Source organism: Narcine bancroftii, chromosome 4 (assembly GCF_036971445.1).
Source record: "Narcine bancroftii isolate sNarBan1 chromosome 4, sNarBan1.hap1, whole genome shotgun sequence".
In the NCBI taxonomy this organism is placed as follows: domain Eukaryota; kingdom Metazoa; phylum Chordata; class Chondrichthyes; order Torpediniformes; family Narcinidae; genus Narcine; species Narcine bancroftii.
Genome location: NC_091472.1, coordinates 130,041,563 through 130,060,119, shown reverse-complemented (window position 1 = coordinate 130,060,119; position 18,557 = coordinate 130,041,563). Strand labels below are relative to the sequence as shown.

The 18,557-nt window shown below is 35.2% G+C and overlaps 1 protein-coding gene and 1 long non-coding RNA gene across 2 annotated transcripts in view; one reads left to right on the top strand and one right to left on the bottom strand.

The window, feature by feature from the left end:
• The window catches only part of LOC138761162 (uncharacterized), a 174,747-nt gene extending 164,294 nt beyond the window's left edge, over positions 1-10,453 (top strand). The window contains exon 3 of the long non-coding RNA XR_011356150.1: positions 10,377-10,453. This is a non-coding gene — a long non-coding RNA (uncharacterized lncRNA). The remainder of the gene's footprint in view (positions 1-10,376) is intronic.
• grk3 (G protein-coupled receptor kinase 3) overlaps positions 1-18,557 on the bottom strand; it is a 349,456-nt gene that overhangs the window by 102,503 nt on the left and 228,396 nt on the right. Inside the window, exons 10-11 of the mRNA XM_069932852.1 lie at positions 15,859-15,937; positions 121-251 (exon numbers count right to left, since the gene is read on the bottom strand). Of these exons, the coding sequence (XP_069788953.1) occupies positions 121-251; positions 15,859-15,937 (210 nt within the window). The remainder of the gene's footprint in view (positions 1-120; positions 252-15,858; positions 15,938-18,557) is intronic.

Here is an 18,557-nt window from a genome sequence, read left to right as displayed (position 1 = left end):
CTGATTAAAAACAGCTATTTCATTTCAAACAAAAATATAGTCGGTGAATTAACCTGTTTCATATTAGTTTTTTTCTATTAAAAATAAAAATGTTTGTGTTTTTAATCAATCTTATCCTACCTTCAAGTCTCTGTAAACCACAAATCTATTGTGCATATGTTCAAGGCCCAGCATAATCTCAGCAGCATAGAATCTCATCTCCTTCTCTGAGAACACTCCATGCTGTGAAAGATGATAATGCAAATCTCCACCTACAAGCATAAAAAGCAATGAGCTGCACATTTATGGATCAATAAAAACACTTGGCAAAATAAATACATCGTGCCTATAAACCACGTCTACAAACGTTTGTTCCATAATCACTACCTTCAGAACTATCTCATTAAATAAATAACTTGGTTCTGTTGGTTTTCGGACACTAAGGAAAGAGAAATATTTGCATTTACTTAGTAACGTGTCACTTAATAATTTGGTTGGCATGCAATCAATTTATTTTTTCATGCCTAGTGCAGTGATTATTGTTTTCCAGGCAAACATGATAAAGATGAATGAACAGTGTTTTGTTGATTAAAACAGAGAGATAGTGGGTAATTTATTTAAAAATGTTTTGTTTTCTTCAAATTGTACTTCAGAATCTCCTTTAAGATCATTTAATGCCTGTATACAATGACTCACAACCTTTGGGACTATAGCATTCACTTATGACCCGATACACACTGTTACCTGCAGGCATCATCACCATTTTAATGAATAAGAAAAAATAATTTGGAATTTTTTTTTGTGTAGAAAATGCATAGTGCATAGAAAAGTACAGCTCAGAAACAGGCTCTTTGGCTTATTTGGCTGCTCCAAACATGATGACCAAATGATAAGAGATAGCTCCCTTTAATTTTATGGTTTTAAAAGAAACATGAAATGACAAAGAACATGGAAACAGATCATTTTCAATTGCCAATACAATTACATAAAACAGATAGAGACAAGAGATTTTAGGGACAGATGGAGAACCTATTTTTTCATATACAGAACTTTGCGTGGCTGTGGAATTGACCACCAAAGACAAGGTTGAGTCCCAAGATCTAGGACAGGACAGTGTTCTTAGCCCCCCCCCCCCCCCCCCAACCCCTTCTCTACTCACTTTATACCTTGGTACAACAGCAACATTATCTAAAATTTCGCTGACAATATCATGGTAGTGGGCTACATAAAAAGGGGTGATGAGTCAGCATATAGGATGGAGAATGAAAACTTGGCTGAATGGTGCATCAACAACAACCTTGCACTCAATGTCACCAAAACTAAGGAGCTAAATGTTGACTTCAAAAAGGGAAGACCAGAGGTCAAGTGATTATTGGGAGATCAGAGGTGGAGGGAGATGACAAATTTAAGTTTGTGGAAGTCACTATTTCAGAAGATCTTTCCTGGACTCAACACATAAAGGAGAACATGAAGAAAGCAAGACAGCACCTCTACTTCCTCAGGATTTTGCAGAAGTTTGGCATGAAACTCTGACAACTTTCTAGAGATGTGTGGTGGAAAATGGGATGACTGGCTGCATAATGGTTTGCTATGGGGACACCAATGCCCTCAATTAAAAAGCCCTGCATAAGGTAATGGACACATCTCAGGACATCATGGGTGAAATCCTCTCCACCATCAAGAATGTCTACAGGGAACACTGCCATCGGAGAGTAGAAGCAATTATCAAGGATCCACACAACCCAGCACAACCTCTGTTCTCACGGCTACCATCAGGAAAGAAGTAGAGGTGCCACAAGATTTGCACCACCAGACGCAGGAAAAGCTGCCTCTCCTGTACCATCAGACTCTTCAACAACAAGCTGAATTAGGGACTTATTTAAGGACTCTGACTTAATTGATTTAAAAAAATTATTTCTGTATTTCAATCAGTTTGATTACATTTCTTTATTTGTTTGCCTGAATCAGTTTTTTTTTGCACTGCCAATAAGTGGTAATTCTGCCACTCCCACAGGAAAAGAAGTCTCAGAGTTATATGAAAAGCTGCAAGGATGGAACAGCACAGTTGGCATAGCAGAGAGCGCAACACTTTTACAGTGCCAGCGATTGGGACCTGGGTTCAAATCCCTCGCTGTCTTTAAGGAGTTTGTACATTCTCTCTGTGTTTGCGTAGGTTTTCCCCGGGGGCTCCAGTTTCCTCCCACCATTCAAAATGTACTGGTGGTGTAGGTTAATTGGGTTTAAATTTGGCGGCATGGACTCATTGGTTGAAATGGCTAGTAACCGTGCTGTATGTCTAAATTTAAATTAAAAAAATTAATGAACAATAAATGGGACCATATAATTAGACCACAAAAAATTCAGTCTGTTAAGAATGTACTATAGATCTTTAAACAATCCAAGTTATGCAATTCTAGTGGTATTTTTTTTAAAGCCAAATGCACCAGGGCAGAGGTAATTCAACCCATCTTATTTTAACTGGGACAAAGACAGTACAAAAGGTAAAGAGGGAATAGCATTCAGAAAACATTTTAAGCCAGTGTCTTAAGCAAAATTTTTCAGTAATAATTGGGTCTAGAGCAATGGTTCTCAACCTTTTTCCCCCGTTCACATACCACCTTAAGCAAATTACTGATCACAGAGCACCGATAGCACAGGGATTACTTAAAGTGGTAGGTGAGTGGAAAGAAAAAGGTTGAGAACCACTGTTTTAAGTAGTACATAGTAAGCACAAGATAGGGACGAGGTGTGGAGAATAGGAGAAATAATTCTGGATTTAGTTTTAAGGAATGAAGCCAGTTGTAAAGAGAATCATTGGGAAATTATTTTTATTAAAAATGATCACAATTCAGTTGGGAAGGATAAAAATAAAATGAGAATAACAGTTCTAAAATAAAAAATGTCAGACAGCATCTTGAAGGAAGAAACCATCAGCATTTCTGGTCAAGGACTATATTAAGAAATGTTAGATTTCAAACATATAAGGAAAATAGGTTTTAAGTTGCAGAGAATAAAGAGAATGTTTGTGATAGAACAAAGAATAAAGAGTAACTAAATGACACAAATGGTTTGGTGCATCTATTGATCCCAGTGGACAAATGTAAATCTGATATTTCGGGCAGAAGTAAATTAAACAGTATATAGATGGACTGGAAAATTCTCCAAGTAATGGCAGACAGAATTTAACTCAAACATGTTTAAGATTTTGCACTTTGGTACATTAAATTAGGGCAGGTTGTACAATAAATGATAGGACTCTGAAGAGCATTTTAGAACAGAAAGACCTCAGGTACAGGTACATCATTCCAGAAAAGTGATATCGTAAGTAGATAGCATTTATCTTCATTGGTCGGGCACAGAGTAAAGGAGCCAGGAGTGAGATGACAACATTATCTTTCTTTTTCAATCTGTTTATTGAGTTATATCGAACATATATACAAGGGGAGCATTACATTACATTCATATATTTACAAGTATATAAGAAAAAGAACCTATTGGTATTAACAAATATATATTAATCATAAATTTCTTCTCGTAAAACCAGAAGAAAAAGGAGAGAATTTTTTTTATTACAAAATCCCCTCTAATTAATCCAAACAAAAAGAAAGAGGGACTGGGCAGTCCATTCCAAGAATAAAGTAGGAAAACAAAGGGTTTCCTGGTTAAAGCCAAATTTACCATAAGGAACTAAGAGAGAATCCAGTAAAAAAAATTATGATACTTATACTATTGGAAATACTGAATAAACAGATGCCAAACTTTTTCAAATTTAAAAGATGCATTAAATGTCCAACTACTAATTTTCTCCAAACTTAAAGTGGGTGGGTTAGGATCCTTCCATTTAAGTAATATAGCTTTTCTTGCCAATTATGTTGAAAAGGCAATTATTCACTGTGCGGAAACAGGCACATTCTCAATCTCCACTGGTATTAATAGATTTGGTTGTAATTCTCATCTTAAAACTTTTGTTAGGGTTTCAAAGACATTTTTCCAGAAATGATCTAGTTTTGAACATGACCAGAATGTATGAGTTAAAGGGGTGACCTCAACTTTGCTTCTATCACAAGTAGAGTTTATATTGGAAAAAATATGAACCAAATTATCTTTAGACATATATACCCGACATCCCACCTTGAAATGAATCAAGGAATAACAGGCTAAAATTGATGAAGTATTTACTAGTCGAAAAATATGATCTCATTGATCGTCCAGAAGCAATTATTGGAATTCCAATTCCCAAGCTCCTTTAATTTTATTGTTGGATATCAGTTGCAAGTAACCAACTGTATATTGTAGCTATTAACCCTTTTTGAAGTGGATACACTTAAAAAGGTTGTCTATCATATTAGATAGGTAAGCAGAAGGATAGGTTGGAAGCAAAGTATTCAGAAAGAAACTAATTTGCAAATACCTAAAAAATTGTGCCTTGCTCAAATCATCTTTGTCTACAAACAGATTTTTTTTTAAAGCACAATTCTTTACTCACATTAGTTTACTGGTCAGGTATTAATACACTCATCAGCTAACTGATTGAAAGACATTAATTAGCCTCCTGCAAAAGACACTGAAAAGGTTATTACTCCTTTAGTTTTCCATATTGAAAACACTTGATCAATCAATGATGCTTTAAAAAAGAAATTAAGATGTATTTTATGAGATAAAACAAAATTTATGAAATTGGAACCAAATCCTTATTGTATGCTTAAGAACTGGGCTAAGATCTCGTTTATTAATTTTGGATAGTGTGAAGGGTAGAGGAGCTCCCAGCAATGAGGCCAAGTACTTCCTAATTGAATTCCTCTCCAAATCTATCCATAAAGGACATTCATATATGTCTGAATAATAATTCCAAAAGGTAATAGCCCAATAATAAAATCTAACATTAGGGAGAGTAAATATCACCGTCTTTTCTTTTGTTTCTACAATAAAGGTTTTCTCAATCTAGGATTTTTATTATTCCAAATGTTAAAAAAAATCTTAGAGTCGATCTTGTCAATAAATATTTTAGGGACAAAGGAAGGTACTGCTTGAAAAGTATATAAAAACTTTGGTAAAATTATCATTTTAATTGTGCTAATATGACCAACTAATGATATCGCCATTAAGACCAGTTTGTTTCATATAATTATACTTATAGAGATCCCTAAAATTTCTCGTAATTTTAATACCAAAATAAGTAAATTGGTTCTTAACAACTTTAAAGGGTAAGATTACAACATTATAAGAAATTGGTGAGTCCATACTTGAAAATATTATGCACAGTTTTGGACACCTAGTAACAGATGTCACTAAACTGGAAAGGATGTAAAACAGATTTACCTTAAAGATTTATAACCTTAAATAATTAGAGGCTGGAAAGGCTGAGATTTTCTCTCTGGAGTGTAAGAGGCTGAAAGAGGTATATAAAATCCTGAAGGCATAGAAAAGGTCATAATATTTTCTCCAAGCAGGGGAGTCTAAGTGCACAGATTACAGGTAAGAGGGAAAAGATTTAAAAGAGACCTAAGGGGAACCTTTTTTTGATATATATAGGTTGTATATATAGGTTGTATATATACTCTGACAATAAATTTGAACTTTTGAATTTTGTAGAAACCAGTACCACTGTCATGCTTAAAATACATTAAGATCAGTATATACACAGAGAAAGTTTGGAGGGAATTAGGCCAAAACCAGGCAAATGGGACCAGCTAGGGTAGACAATTTGGTCAGCAGTGATAAGTCAGGCTAAAGGGCCTGACACCATCCTGTAAAACTCTCTGACTCAAATTAAAACAGAAATTAGGAGGGAAAAAACTGAAGTAATTGGTAAATTTTGTGATAAGAAAATCCAAAGAGAACCATGGGAGCCTGGTTAGCATAGTGCTGTACAGCACCAGGGTATTATTTGTAAGGCTTTTGTATGTTTTCCCTGTGTTTTCATGGGTTTCCTCTTATTTCCTTCCACCCTTCAAAAACGTACTGCAGGTGTAGGTCAATTGGATGTAATTGGGCAAAACAGGCTCATTGGCTAAAAGGGCCTGTTACCATACTGAATGTCTAAATTTAAAATTTTAAATGCATAAAATGAGAAAGCACACATAACTAAAATCTAAAATCAAAGAGAAGAAACCAAAAAGGCAACCTTGTGGACCGAAAAGGCAACCTTGTAGACCAAAGGATACAGGTATTTTTAAAAAATTCATACTTTGGAACTATCTTCACAAATAAAGTGGAATATAGTAAAGGAGAATGTGAGTGAAATAATAAAGTCTTTAAAATATAATATTTTATTTACAAATTTTAAACCACATTAATAATCACATTACATTCAATTCAAAAGTCATTTAAAAAAGTTATACATGTGGTATATAAACTACCCGCCTCCCCCCCCCCACCCTCCCACCTCCCCTCCCCCAAAACTCTTAGAAAAGAAAAAACAAAAGAAGAAAATAGAAAATGAAGGACCGGAGAATACCAAGGGCATTTATATCAAAGTCTAATATTGGAGGTTACCAAGAAATGTGGTCTTCAGAAAGTCTATTAAATATACTAATCCATATTTTGTAATTATGGGTGCCATATTTTCCAAAATACATGATATTTATTTTGTAAACTGTAAGTAATCTTCTCAAGTGGTATACAGCTACAAAGTTCTGCATGCCATCTTTCCACACCTACATCTGTATCTAACTTCCATGATATTGATATACATCTCCTAGAAACTGCTAAGCCAATTTGTACAAATTCAATTTGATACATAGTTAATTTTAATTTAGGTCTTATAACCTTAATATTACTCAATAAAAATACCTTCGAATGCTGTGAGAACTTAACCCCCTTAATTTGTTCCAAAAAGTTACCAACTTCCAACCAGAAATATTTAACTTTAGGACACTGCCAAGTAGAATGCAAAAAAAGATCCAATCTCACATCCACACCTAAAACATAAATCTGATAATGCAGGATTCAATCAATTTAGTTTTTGCAGAGTCAAATATAACTGATGCAAAAATTAATTCAACTAGCCTATACCTAAAGTTTATAATTTTTGTCATGTTATTCTTACATAATTCTATCCAAACTTTCTCATTTATTTGTCTGTTTAAATCCATGTCCCATCTTAATCTCGATTTATGCACCCCTATTTTGGGGGCTTTCCTTTCAAGTACATTTCCTTTGAATGTATTTCTTTTATACATTAAAGAAATTAAATATACTTACATTACTATTACAAATCAATAATTCCAATTTATTGCAACTAGGTATCATAAAACTTGGACCTATTTTGTCAACCAAAAATGCATTAACTTGATAATAGCAAAGGAAAGTATTATGAGGCACATTAAATGTATTCTTCATTCTTTCAAATTGTTATAAACCTTCAGGCTTCAAAACAATCCTCTATTCTCTCAATACCCATCCACATCCAAGTCCTCAAAAATTGATTATCTAAAGAAAATGGAAGTAGTGTGTTTTGACAAAGGGGCATTTTTCGTGAAACAAAATCTTTCATACCCATTTCATTTTCAATCTTATTCCATAATTCAATCAAGTGTTTCAAAATAAATGTTTCCCTACTTCCTACCAACAATTTAGAATTCCATTCACAGATAATACCTTATTTTACTAAGTTGTACCCAAGCAAGAATTTTATCAAAACTAAACATTAATAAATCTCAATGGAGCAGCTTTATAATAATTCTATAAATGGGAAAGTTGTAACCCCCCTCCATTCAAACTTCAATTTTTCCAAAGAAACCCTCGCCATTTTCCCTTTCCATAAAAACTTCCTCACAATCACATTTAAATCCTTACAATATTTTTGAGGAATTGAGATGGGGATCGACTGAAAAAGGTATTAAACTCTCGGAAAAATATTAATCTTAACACATTTTACCCTACCTATTAAAGTAATAGGTAGCATATTCCACTTATTCAAATCCTCAACAATTTTATTAAGTAAAGGTAAATAATTCAATTTATTTAATTATTTTAAATAATTATCAACCCGAATACTTAAATATTTAATTCCAGCAACTGGCCACCTAAATTTAATAGTCATTTTACATTGAGTGTAATCACCCTTAACTAAAGGGATAATTTCACTTTTATCCTAATTAATTTTATACCTAGATATTTCTCCATATTCTTCCAATCTTGCATGTAATTGAGACAAAGAATTTATAGGATCAGTCAAATAAACCAAAACATCATCAGCAAATAAATTAATTTTATATTCCTTTTAATTAACCATTATACCCTTAATCTTGAGATTTTATTTTATAAGCTCTGCTAAGGGTTCTTTTGCCAAAATAAACAAGGCTGGTGATAAAGGACAAACCTGCTGACTCTATCTAGTTCACTGAAAAGAAGAAGAAACTTGTCCATTAGTCACCAACCGTGCACAAGGATTTTTATATAAGGCTTTAACCCAATTTATAAATGTCAATTCAATGCCAAACTATTCTTATACTTTAAACAAAGAAGTCCCATTCTAATAATTCGAAAGCCTTCTCTTTGTCCAAGGCTACTACCACACTTAAATCACCTCTTTTCTGAGCTAAATTAATTAGGCTAATCAATCTAGCAACATTATCAGCAGAATGTTGCTTTTTGACAAATCCTGTTTGGTCCATAAGAATTAAATTTGGAAAATATTTAGCTAGTCTATTTGCAAAAATTTTAGCAACAGTTTTATAATCCGCATTTAGTTATGATATTGGTCAATAAGATGCTGGATTTAACAGATCCCTATCTTTCCTTGGTATAAATATAATTATTGTGCTTGAGAAAGATTCCAGTAAGGAATAAGACTCCACCACTTGATTTAACATCTCCATAAAAGGAAGTATTAAAAGGTCCTTAAAAATTTCTTTAAAAACTCAGGTGGCAAACCATCCTCCCCTAGTGACTTACCATTTTACAATTAACTAAGTCCTTCACTGACTTCTCTTGCCATAAAAGGAGCATCTAAATCTCTTTGATCTTGATATTTCAGACTAGGTAAACTTATCTGAGATATAAAAAAATAATTTTAACTTCATCTCTAATAGACTCAGGTTTATATAAATTAAAATAAAAATCTTGAAATAAATCATTAATTTCTTGAGGTTTATGTAATAATCTTCAAGCTTTTTCTAATAGCATTAATTATTCTAGAAGTTTGTTCTGTTTTTAACTGCTAAGCAAGAACCTTATGAGCCTTTTCTCCTAATTCATAATACCTCTGCTTGATTCCCTCAATTAACTTTTCCGTTCTATGTCTGAATCATATTACAATTAAGTTTTTTATTATTGATTTATTTCTTCTCTCATCTGAAACTTTTCTTTGTAAATCCTTCTCTGAATCTTCTATTTCCATTTCCAATTGATCAACCTCTTTCACTTAATCTTTCTTAATTTTCACTGTAAAATTTATTATCTGACCTCTCAAATATGCCTCCAATGCATCACAAGCAATAAATTTTGCAACAACTGAATTAGAATTTATTTCTAAATTCTTGGATTTGATTTCTTATAAAGTCACAAAAATCCACCCTCTTCAACATTATAGAATTAAATCTCCACCTATAAACCGGTTGCTCCTTCTCAGCAGCCAAACATGTCATTAAAAGCAGTGATTGATCAGACAAAATTCGGGCCTTATACACCACATGCATAACTTTTCCTTGCAGTTGCGATATCAAAAATAAATCTAAACTACAATAAGAGTTGTGCCTATGTGAATAAAAAGAATAATCCCTTTTTTTTAGGATTTGACCTTCACCAAATATCTATCAAGTTCAACTCTTTCATTACCTTTGCTGATTTATCTCGAGTAACTGATCTTGTCATTTTATCCAAAACCAGATGAAGACAACAATTAAAATCACCTATCAATAATTTTTCATGTGCTTCAGCTAAAGACATAAATGTATCATGAATAAATCCTTCATTGTCATCATTTGAAGCATAAATACCCTAAAGTATGCACATTTCAGAATAAATTTGACATTTCCCGATGGGATCAGTAAAGGTTAAAACCTGGTGTTTTTTGATTTTTGTTAATTTTGTAACTATCCCTTTAAGGATAAATTGTTTTTGTAGAGTTACCATAGTTACTATGACATCATATGTTGTAATATCCATGCAGACTTGAGGCTACCATTCAGTCTTTGGAGAACCATGGAGGAGTGTAAGCTCTCAAAATAGTTTTCTTTGAATTCATTGTCTTATCATCTTATTAGTTTTAATCATTTCTTATATCGTTATGTCTTTAAATATAGCCAAATGCTTTGTTACTCATCATTATGAAAATCTCAATGCGAAGTTATGCAAAATCAATGAATTAAAGCTACTTACAGCTGAAAATATGAGGTTTGGTTTATTGGAGTGATAAGATAGTAATTCAGAATATCATCGTTTATCTTTCCTAGAAGATAACATTTGAAATTGTGAAATACGAGAGATTGGGAAGTATCATCTACAGTAACCACCCTTTGAATTTTAACAGGTAACGTCTTCTTAATCATTATCGCCACACCTCTTGCTTTAGAATTAAATGTTGAAGCTGCCACTTGACCTACCCAGTCTATTTTTAACTTCATATGTTCCTTCTCTGTTAAGTGAGTCTCTTGAAAGAAAGCAATATCAACTTTAATTTTCTTCAAATAAGCTAAAACCCTTTTTCTCTTAATCAGGTTACTGATTTATTTATATTAAATAGGCTCATTTATATTAAAACTTACAAAATTTAGTCCCCTACTAGTAGCCATTGATCTACTTCCCAACAATTAAAAACTCCCCTTTTGCCTCTCCTCTTGGGCCTCCCCCATCTTAAAACTGTTAACCACATTTGACATCTCCATCCAAAGGAAGAAAGTAAACAAAACTTAAAAAAGCCTCTCACCAAAAAAGTACTATCAAAAAAAGGATAGTAATACCCACTTCTATTATGCAGGCAGTGGCTCTCGCCACTAAGTGGCACATAATAGTTAATGAAGGAAAAGGAAAAAAATCCTCCACCCCAGAAAGAATAATCATTATATAAATTTTAAAACAGTTCATTATTAGCAGAGGCACCATTTCAAGATCTCTATTCACTTCTTCATCTTCAAGGACTTCAATTTCTTGTCGTATCAACTCTTTCTCTGTGGCTTGTATCTTCTCGAATTGTTGAATACCCAACTGATATCAACTTGTTGAACCACCTTCTTACTTGGAAGAGAGTTAGCAAATTCCAAGGCTTCCATATCATTTACAAAGAATTTTGCTTGATTATCTCCTAGAAACAACTTAAGTGTTGCAGGATAACAAAAGGAAAACTTTCTTCCACAGAACTGATTTAACTGGATTAAACTCCTTTCTTCTTTTCACAATTGCCGTACTTAAATCTGCATTGAAAAATATTTTCCTATCAGCCACTATCAATGGGCCTTGATGTTGGTGAGCATTCTGGACAGCCACTCTTAATATTCTCTCTTTATCTTGATAATATAAACATCTAATCAAAACAGAGCATGGTGTCTGTCCAGATAATGGTTTCTTTCTATTGGCCCTATGTGCTCTATCCAATTCAATTCACTTGGAAAACTATCAGACCTCTGAACTTCTGGAATCCATTTTTGAAAAAACTGTACAGGATTGGAACATTCAAAATCTTCTATCAGCCCAACAATCCTCACATTATTTCTTCGACTGTGATTTTCCAGTATATCAATTTTTTGTAAGAGCTCTTTCTTCTTGACATCCCATGCCGTAACTGAATCTTCCATTTTATTAACCACATTCTTGCATTGTTCCATTTCTTCATGATATTCTTGCAAGTTTTCTTCAACTTTCTGAACTTGTACTTTAACTTTATCAATCACTTTAATATATCTTTTTATATCTTCATGAATATTTTTCACCTCTCGTTTAACATATTCAAATTGAGTATTAACATCATGCCTTACAAACACAAGCTGCAAATCAATCTTCTCACTCATTGCCAGTAATTGATTCATCAATTGTTTGCCCATACCTTTTCCCCAGCTTCAGGAACCTTTACCGGCAGTCGACATTCCTGGTATTAGTTGGGCATCTTGATATCCATTTTCTTCTTCCCCCTCCTCCTCTTCTTTATCTTGATCTTTTTCCTCTTGTCCTTCTTTGTCATTTACTGTTGAAAAAGGAAATTCTGAGTCTGCCTACGACTCTACAGGAGGCAGAACTTGTGAGGTCGTGCTGCTGACAGCAGCTTAATTAATCTTCTATAGTGTTGCTGTTTGTTCCATTCTGCGCATTTGCTAACTTTTGTGCATGTATGCTTGTTCTAGTAACTTTGTAGTTTGATAATCCTCTACTGGACTCCAGCTCCATCTTCTTCGGTTCCCCGGAGAGGTGGTGCGCGGGTATCAACTGGACGTGTTCCATTCAAGTCGCTTGATAAGGAAGAGGAACTTCAGCCTGAGGCTTCGATGTCAAGTTAAGCCCAACTTTCTCCGATTTTTTAACTTCTTTTATAGCTGTTTTTCTACTTTGAAGCCATGGTAAAATTTTACAGGTTTCAAAAGTGGTATTAGTTATTTAAATTAAGAAAAAAACTTTAAGGTCATTTATTAATTAATTTTCCCAGGGGAGACATATTTCCACATCCCTTGTTCACACCATCACACCATTCCCCTCCAATAATAAAAAAGGATGAACAAAATAAACATATTAAAGGATTTACCCTCTCTTAAGGTGAGTAAATTGCTAATTTCAGATAAAAGAAAGGGGTAAACTAAACAGTTTCAGGTGGATGACAAATTACTGGAAGCCATTCCAGGAGGCAGTATAAACATTTGTTTCAAAATTAGACAGTGTAGAATGGTTAGGCAATATTTTTAAGGGGTAACAAAGGGAGACAATGGCAGCATTACATTTGATGTTGCGAGACTTTCAACCAGGTCCCACTTGGGAGTCTAGTCAAAAATTACAGCCTTTCATGATCCAAGGAAGAGAGGCAAATTAGACTGAAAAAATAAGCTCAGTGGCAGGATGTAATAGGCAACTTGATAGATGTTCTTGTATCGAGAAGACTTCCTAATAGTGTGACAGAGTTGTGTTTTTAATTTTTAGATATTATATATTTTTTAGTAAAGTTATTTTTGTGCGTTTGGAAAATGGAGATACATTTACAGACACCCACAATTACACTCAGAGAGAAGCCATTTTCAGAGATGCAAAGTCTGGTAAAACCAGAAGTGATTGTTCAGTGAAATTGTTGGAACAATGGTGTTTGTGAAGGAGGAGCACATGTATACACAGTTATTCTGCTGGTTAAGCTGTGCAGACAACTCAGAACCACATTAGCTCATAAACTTTTGGAAGAGATAAACCTAAAACACTCAGGGCAACATTTGAGTCAAACAAGCAGGTCTTTGTTTGATAAAATGTATAAACATGCAAGAGGCCATCTGCCATGATTCGTGCTTTTGGAGAAATGAAACAAAATCAGTGGCGAGATCATATCATGTGATTAAAGACACTTCAAGAAGCTACATTTTAATATTGCTTCAAGGAACATCTGAAGTCAGATTACAGAGACCTTCTCAAGAGAAGGTCGTGTTGTGGGCCTCTCATTATCATGGGAGATCCACAAAATCAGTGGCAATGAAGAAGATCCTCTTCACTGTCTCTTTGCCAAAAGAGGGCAGTTCTACTATGTCCAGTTCAACATGGCACATTGTGTATCCCTTGCCTGGGTTTTTCAAATCATCATGTGAAATATAGATTCCAAAACCTCCAAGTGAAAGAGGGGGATTTGTGGAAAATCATTCATATGAAGAAACAATTATTTGAAAACAACTTTACAAGAAATTTGTGAGTTTTGATAAGTCTGATGCTTCACACTTACTCCAATAATTGCTTTTAAACAGCAGTAAAAACTTTGGGTTTCAACACAAAAGCTTTCTGAGACTGAACTTTAAAATAATCTCTTCAGAATTTAGCTTAAACTGTAATGGTTTTGGTTTTCTCTTTCTCTCTCTCTCACACACACACACACACACACACACACACACACACACACACACACACACACACACACACACACACACACACACACACACACTTGCGCATAGTGGGGCTAAGTTAGAGTTAAGTGAAAAGAAACAATCCGTCCCAGTAAATAAATGACTAAGAGAGTGAATTGGGGAATGTGGTGCAGACAATGTGTTTTTGCCTCTACCCATCTTTATTTAACACCTGGGGTTCTCGAGCCTTGAGGGGGATCATTGATTTTATTGGTATTTATGTGGTTTTTGTATTTTCATATTTCTTATACTTTTATATTTGTATAATTTAAGGAATGGGGAGGGGAGGGAGGAAGGAATGGGGGGGGGGAATTGACTCTGTTGGTTTGGGAAAAGAATGTAATGTATTGTTTGTTGAATTTACATGAGTCGAGAGCACACATGTCAAACTCAGGCCCACGGGCCAAATTTGGCCCGTGATATAATTATATTTGGCCCGCAAGATCATATCAAATATGTATTAGAGCTGACTCGCTGCCCGCCGCACCAGTACAGCGCATGCACAGCTAATACTACAAATCCCAGAATGCTTTGCAAATGCGTTGGCGCCGGCCCATCAGCCCGCTAATCGCCCCCACCTCCTCTCTTTACTTTCATTAGCATCTGCGACCTGTCGCCCAACTCACATGTAATAAACCCTTTACGAAAAATGGCCAAACGAAAGACAGAAAACAAACAGGACCTTTCAAGACAGGTGGGAGGCAGACTCTATGTTCATCATTTTAAAAGACAAACCTGTTTGTCATTGAAGCAAGTTGTTATTTTTTGGACTTGTTGGCTTGTGAAAAAAAATACATTTAAAAGGAGCTTAAAGGCTATAGAGAAATATTATTTATTGAATATTTTATTTCTCATTTGTTAATGCTTCTCCTGGAAAGAGTTTAACCAAAACTATTATTAAACATTTATTTTAATAAGAAAAAGTTTAACATTACATATGTTGAAAGAAGAGAAAACATGCAGATGTTGTTGAAAATTTTCAATAAATATTTAGTTTGGCCCACGACTTAGTCCAAGTTTTTAATTTTGGCCCTCTGTGAATTTGAGTTTGACACCCCTGCCCTAGAGTTTAGAGTTAAGTAACAAGTGTTATGTTATTAATAAAACATGTTTTTGAAAATACCATTGTCTTGATGAATTTCAATTGATGCTGGTTTAGGGCTCCACAGAACTCAGCATTTCATCCCCTACTTTCTGTTGAATATATTAATGATTTAGATCTAAAAATAATAAGCATGATACAGAACTTTGCCACTGATACAAAAATAATGGCCAGTGATGAGTGAAAAATGATCATATCCAAGTCTGAAGAGTGTGTTTGCTTCTCAAAAATTGAAAAATTCAAGCTATGAAGAAAACATGGAGAAGATCTGGAATGGAGGAGAGATTTAATTGAAGTATATAACATTATGAAGAGTCCAAATACAATAAAACAGGAAAAGCCAAATTCTGTAAGCAGCTGGATCAAAAATCAGGGACAATGAGTTAAACCAGAAGGACAAGGGGTAGATAAGGATGTGATTTTCACCCAGAAGAGGATATTGGAACTCAGTGTCTGAAAGGATAGAGAAGCAAACACATTCTTCAGACTTGGATATGTTATCTGAGATCTGTAACCTGCAGCACCACAAACCTGTTTGCATAAAATATGCAAATTTCTCAGATTCAGATACTGTACTAATAAAAGATTTATACACAATTTTCAGAAAGCTTTCCATACGAGGAATAAAAAAAGACGGGCTTATGAAGTGTTTTAAATTAATCTTTCCTGTCTCAACATACTCCCAGCTGAGCAATTAGTCAGTGAAACTAATTTGGGGACCATCAAAATGTGCACATCTCCATTTTTTTTTTGCCTTACCATTCATCAGATCGAGAATGAAGCACAGCTTGTCTGGTGTGTGGAAAGCATAGGTCATACAGACTATAAAAGGGCAATCCTGTGGAAAGGGAAGCACAAAGAGGTGGTCAAATATATTCATTGATGAACATTGCAGCCACACACAATTGGATGAAATAACAGAAAATAAATCCTCTGATTTATGCAATATACAGTGAAATATTTATAAATTCACATGGGACAAGATGCCCTTATACCCGAGGAAGGTTTTCTCAGGATTCTTCAAATTTCAACTGATGAATATGGCTATGCAATATTTTGCCTCTTTTCTCTCTCATCTTTTCAGAGGGGAAGCTGGCTTTGTGACAATAATCTTTCCACTGCCCTTTCTGTGCCTTTTCACCATTCAAGCACTCAATGCGGATGAAACAAGAATTTTAAAGAAGATCTGGAAATCTGTCCAAAAATAAGAAAGCATTCTTGCCACAAATACAAAATGGCTTGCATTCAAACATGGACTATTGGCTAATATTTTGTTACATTGATGACATGAGCCACATAATCGGATGGTACAAATTCTGAAAGAATCAAGGACTCAACTACTTGTATAAGGGATTAAACTATTACAGTACGTTTCCGATTATCCAAAATGCTTGGGACCAGACCCATCTCAGTTAATTAGATTTTTCGGATATTCGGGAATTTTCTCTAAAGCAGCCCAGTGGCATCAATCCTGCCTGGAAACTCAAGTTCCCACTCCTGCCCAGGAGCTGAGGCCTCACCTCACCTGTACTCCAGAAGAATTTCAGCAATCATGCTGAAAGGGTATATGACAGAGGGAGCGGCTCGGGCGAGCGAGCGGGAAGAGAGTGTGGCTCGGGAGGGCGAGTGGGGAGAAAGCGCGGTATTCAATTCAAATTCTGAGAATGTCACAAAGTTGCAGTAACTCATGGCAAAAAAAAGATTATTTATATATAAATAATCAGTGCCATCCTTTCCTTCAATGTGTAACCTTTGGACGAATGTCTCCTTTGTAAAATTGATTTGCTGTAGCCCCACTTGAGCAAGGTGGGTAAATCTTTTCCAATTTTTTTTCAAATGGTGAAATCATGTCTCACCCGAAAAAGCTTTGAGATATTCAGAATTTTGGTTGATCAGTTTTCGGTTAATCAGAAACGTACTGTATATGAAGAATGGCAGGTTTTCCATCATTCCAGCACAATATTTCTCCTTTAACCAAAACTGATGACCCTATTTTTCATTCATTGCTGAAATTGCATAGGTTATAGCAGAGATGTTTGTGATCATTTACCAAATTCTCTGGACTCCAGTGGGTTGAAAGACAGTACATGTTATGGCATTATATGAAAAAGAATGTAGGCAAAAAGTAGGTTATAATACTCCAGTTCACTTCACGACTGTAGTTGGGAAAACGCTTGAAGCCATCATTAAGGAAGAAATAATAAGACATTTAGTTTGAAATTGTTCTAAAAGGCCAAATCAGCACGGATTGAGAAAGCGCAGATCCTGTTTGATAAATTTAATTGAGTTCTTTGAGGATATAACAAGCACAATGGATAGAGGGGAACAGGTGGATGTTTGATTTTAAGAAGGCGATTGATAACGTGCCACATAAAAGACTTATCTGCAAGATAAATTAGGGATGATATATTAACAAGGATGGAGGATTGGTTAACCAATGGAAGACAAAGAGTTCGGACAAATGGTTGGCAATCAATGATGTTTATCTGCACTATCTTCCTGTTCTGACCTTCCCAAGCTCATGTCACCAGGACTAATCCAGAGATTACCACCTTGGAGGTCCTGCTCAACAGTTTATTTCCTAATTCCCTAAATTGATTTTGCAGGACCTCCACTACACTTCTTTTTCTGTCATTGGTACCAATATGCACCACGACTTCTGACTGCTCATCATGGTTCCCTCTAAACAGAGGGTGTGCACGTGCGTGCAAATGTGCGCTCATCGATTTCCTTTGTGCATGTGCACACAGATTGTTTGTGGGAAGGGATGAGTGGACGAGGAGACAAGGAGGGAGTGGTCCCTACAAAAGGCAGAAGGGGAGGAGAAGGGAAGATGAGATCATGTTGTAGGTAACTACAATTCGGGGCCCCAAACAGACCTTTTAAGTGAAGCACTTGTGAATTTTCAGTGTCATCAACTGCAGCCAATGCTCCCATTGTGGCCTTCTCTACAATGGAGAAACTGGACGCAGACTCGGAGATGGCTTTGTTGAGCATCTTCGCTCTGCTGCAACAATGGCAGGGATCTCCCTGTGCCAACCATTTCATTTCGATGCCCCTTTCCTACCCTAGCATGTCAGTTAATGGCCTTGTGCATTGCTGAACCAAGGTTACCCATAAATTGGAGGAGCAACACCCAATATTCCTTCTGGGCACTCTCCAATCAGATGGCATTAACAGTGACTTATCCAGTTTCTGTTAGGCCACACCTTAGTCTCCCTCACTTCCCTATCCTTCTGTCTTCTTTACTCTAATGCTCCATCCCATTCCCTCTACATTCAGAGATTTATCCCCTTCCCCCTAACACCTCAGCTTTTTTCTCTTGTGCCTTCCTAATCATGCCCATCAATGACCCCTTACCTATGGGCCAATGCTCCTCCCTCACCATTTTCTTTCGACACTTTCCTACTTTTTGCTGAGTTTCTCCAGCATTTTTGTCCAAACTATAATCACAGAGT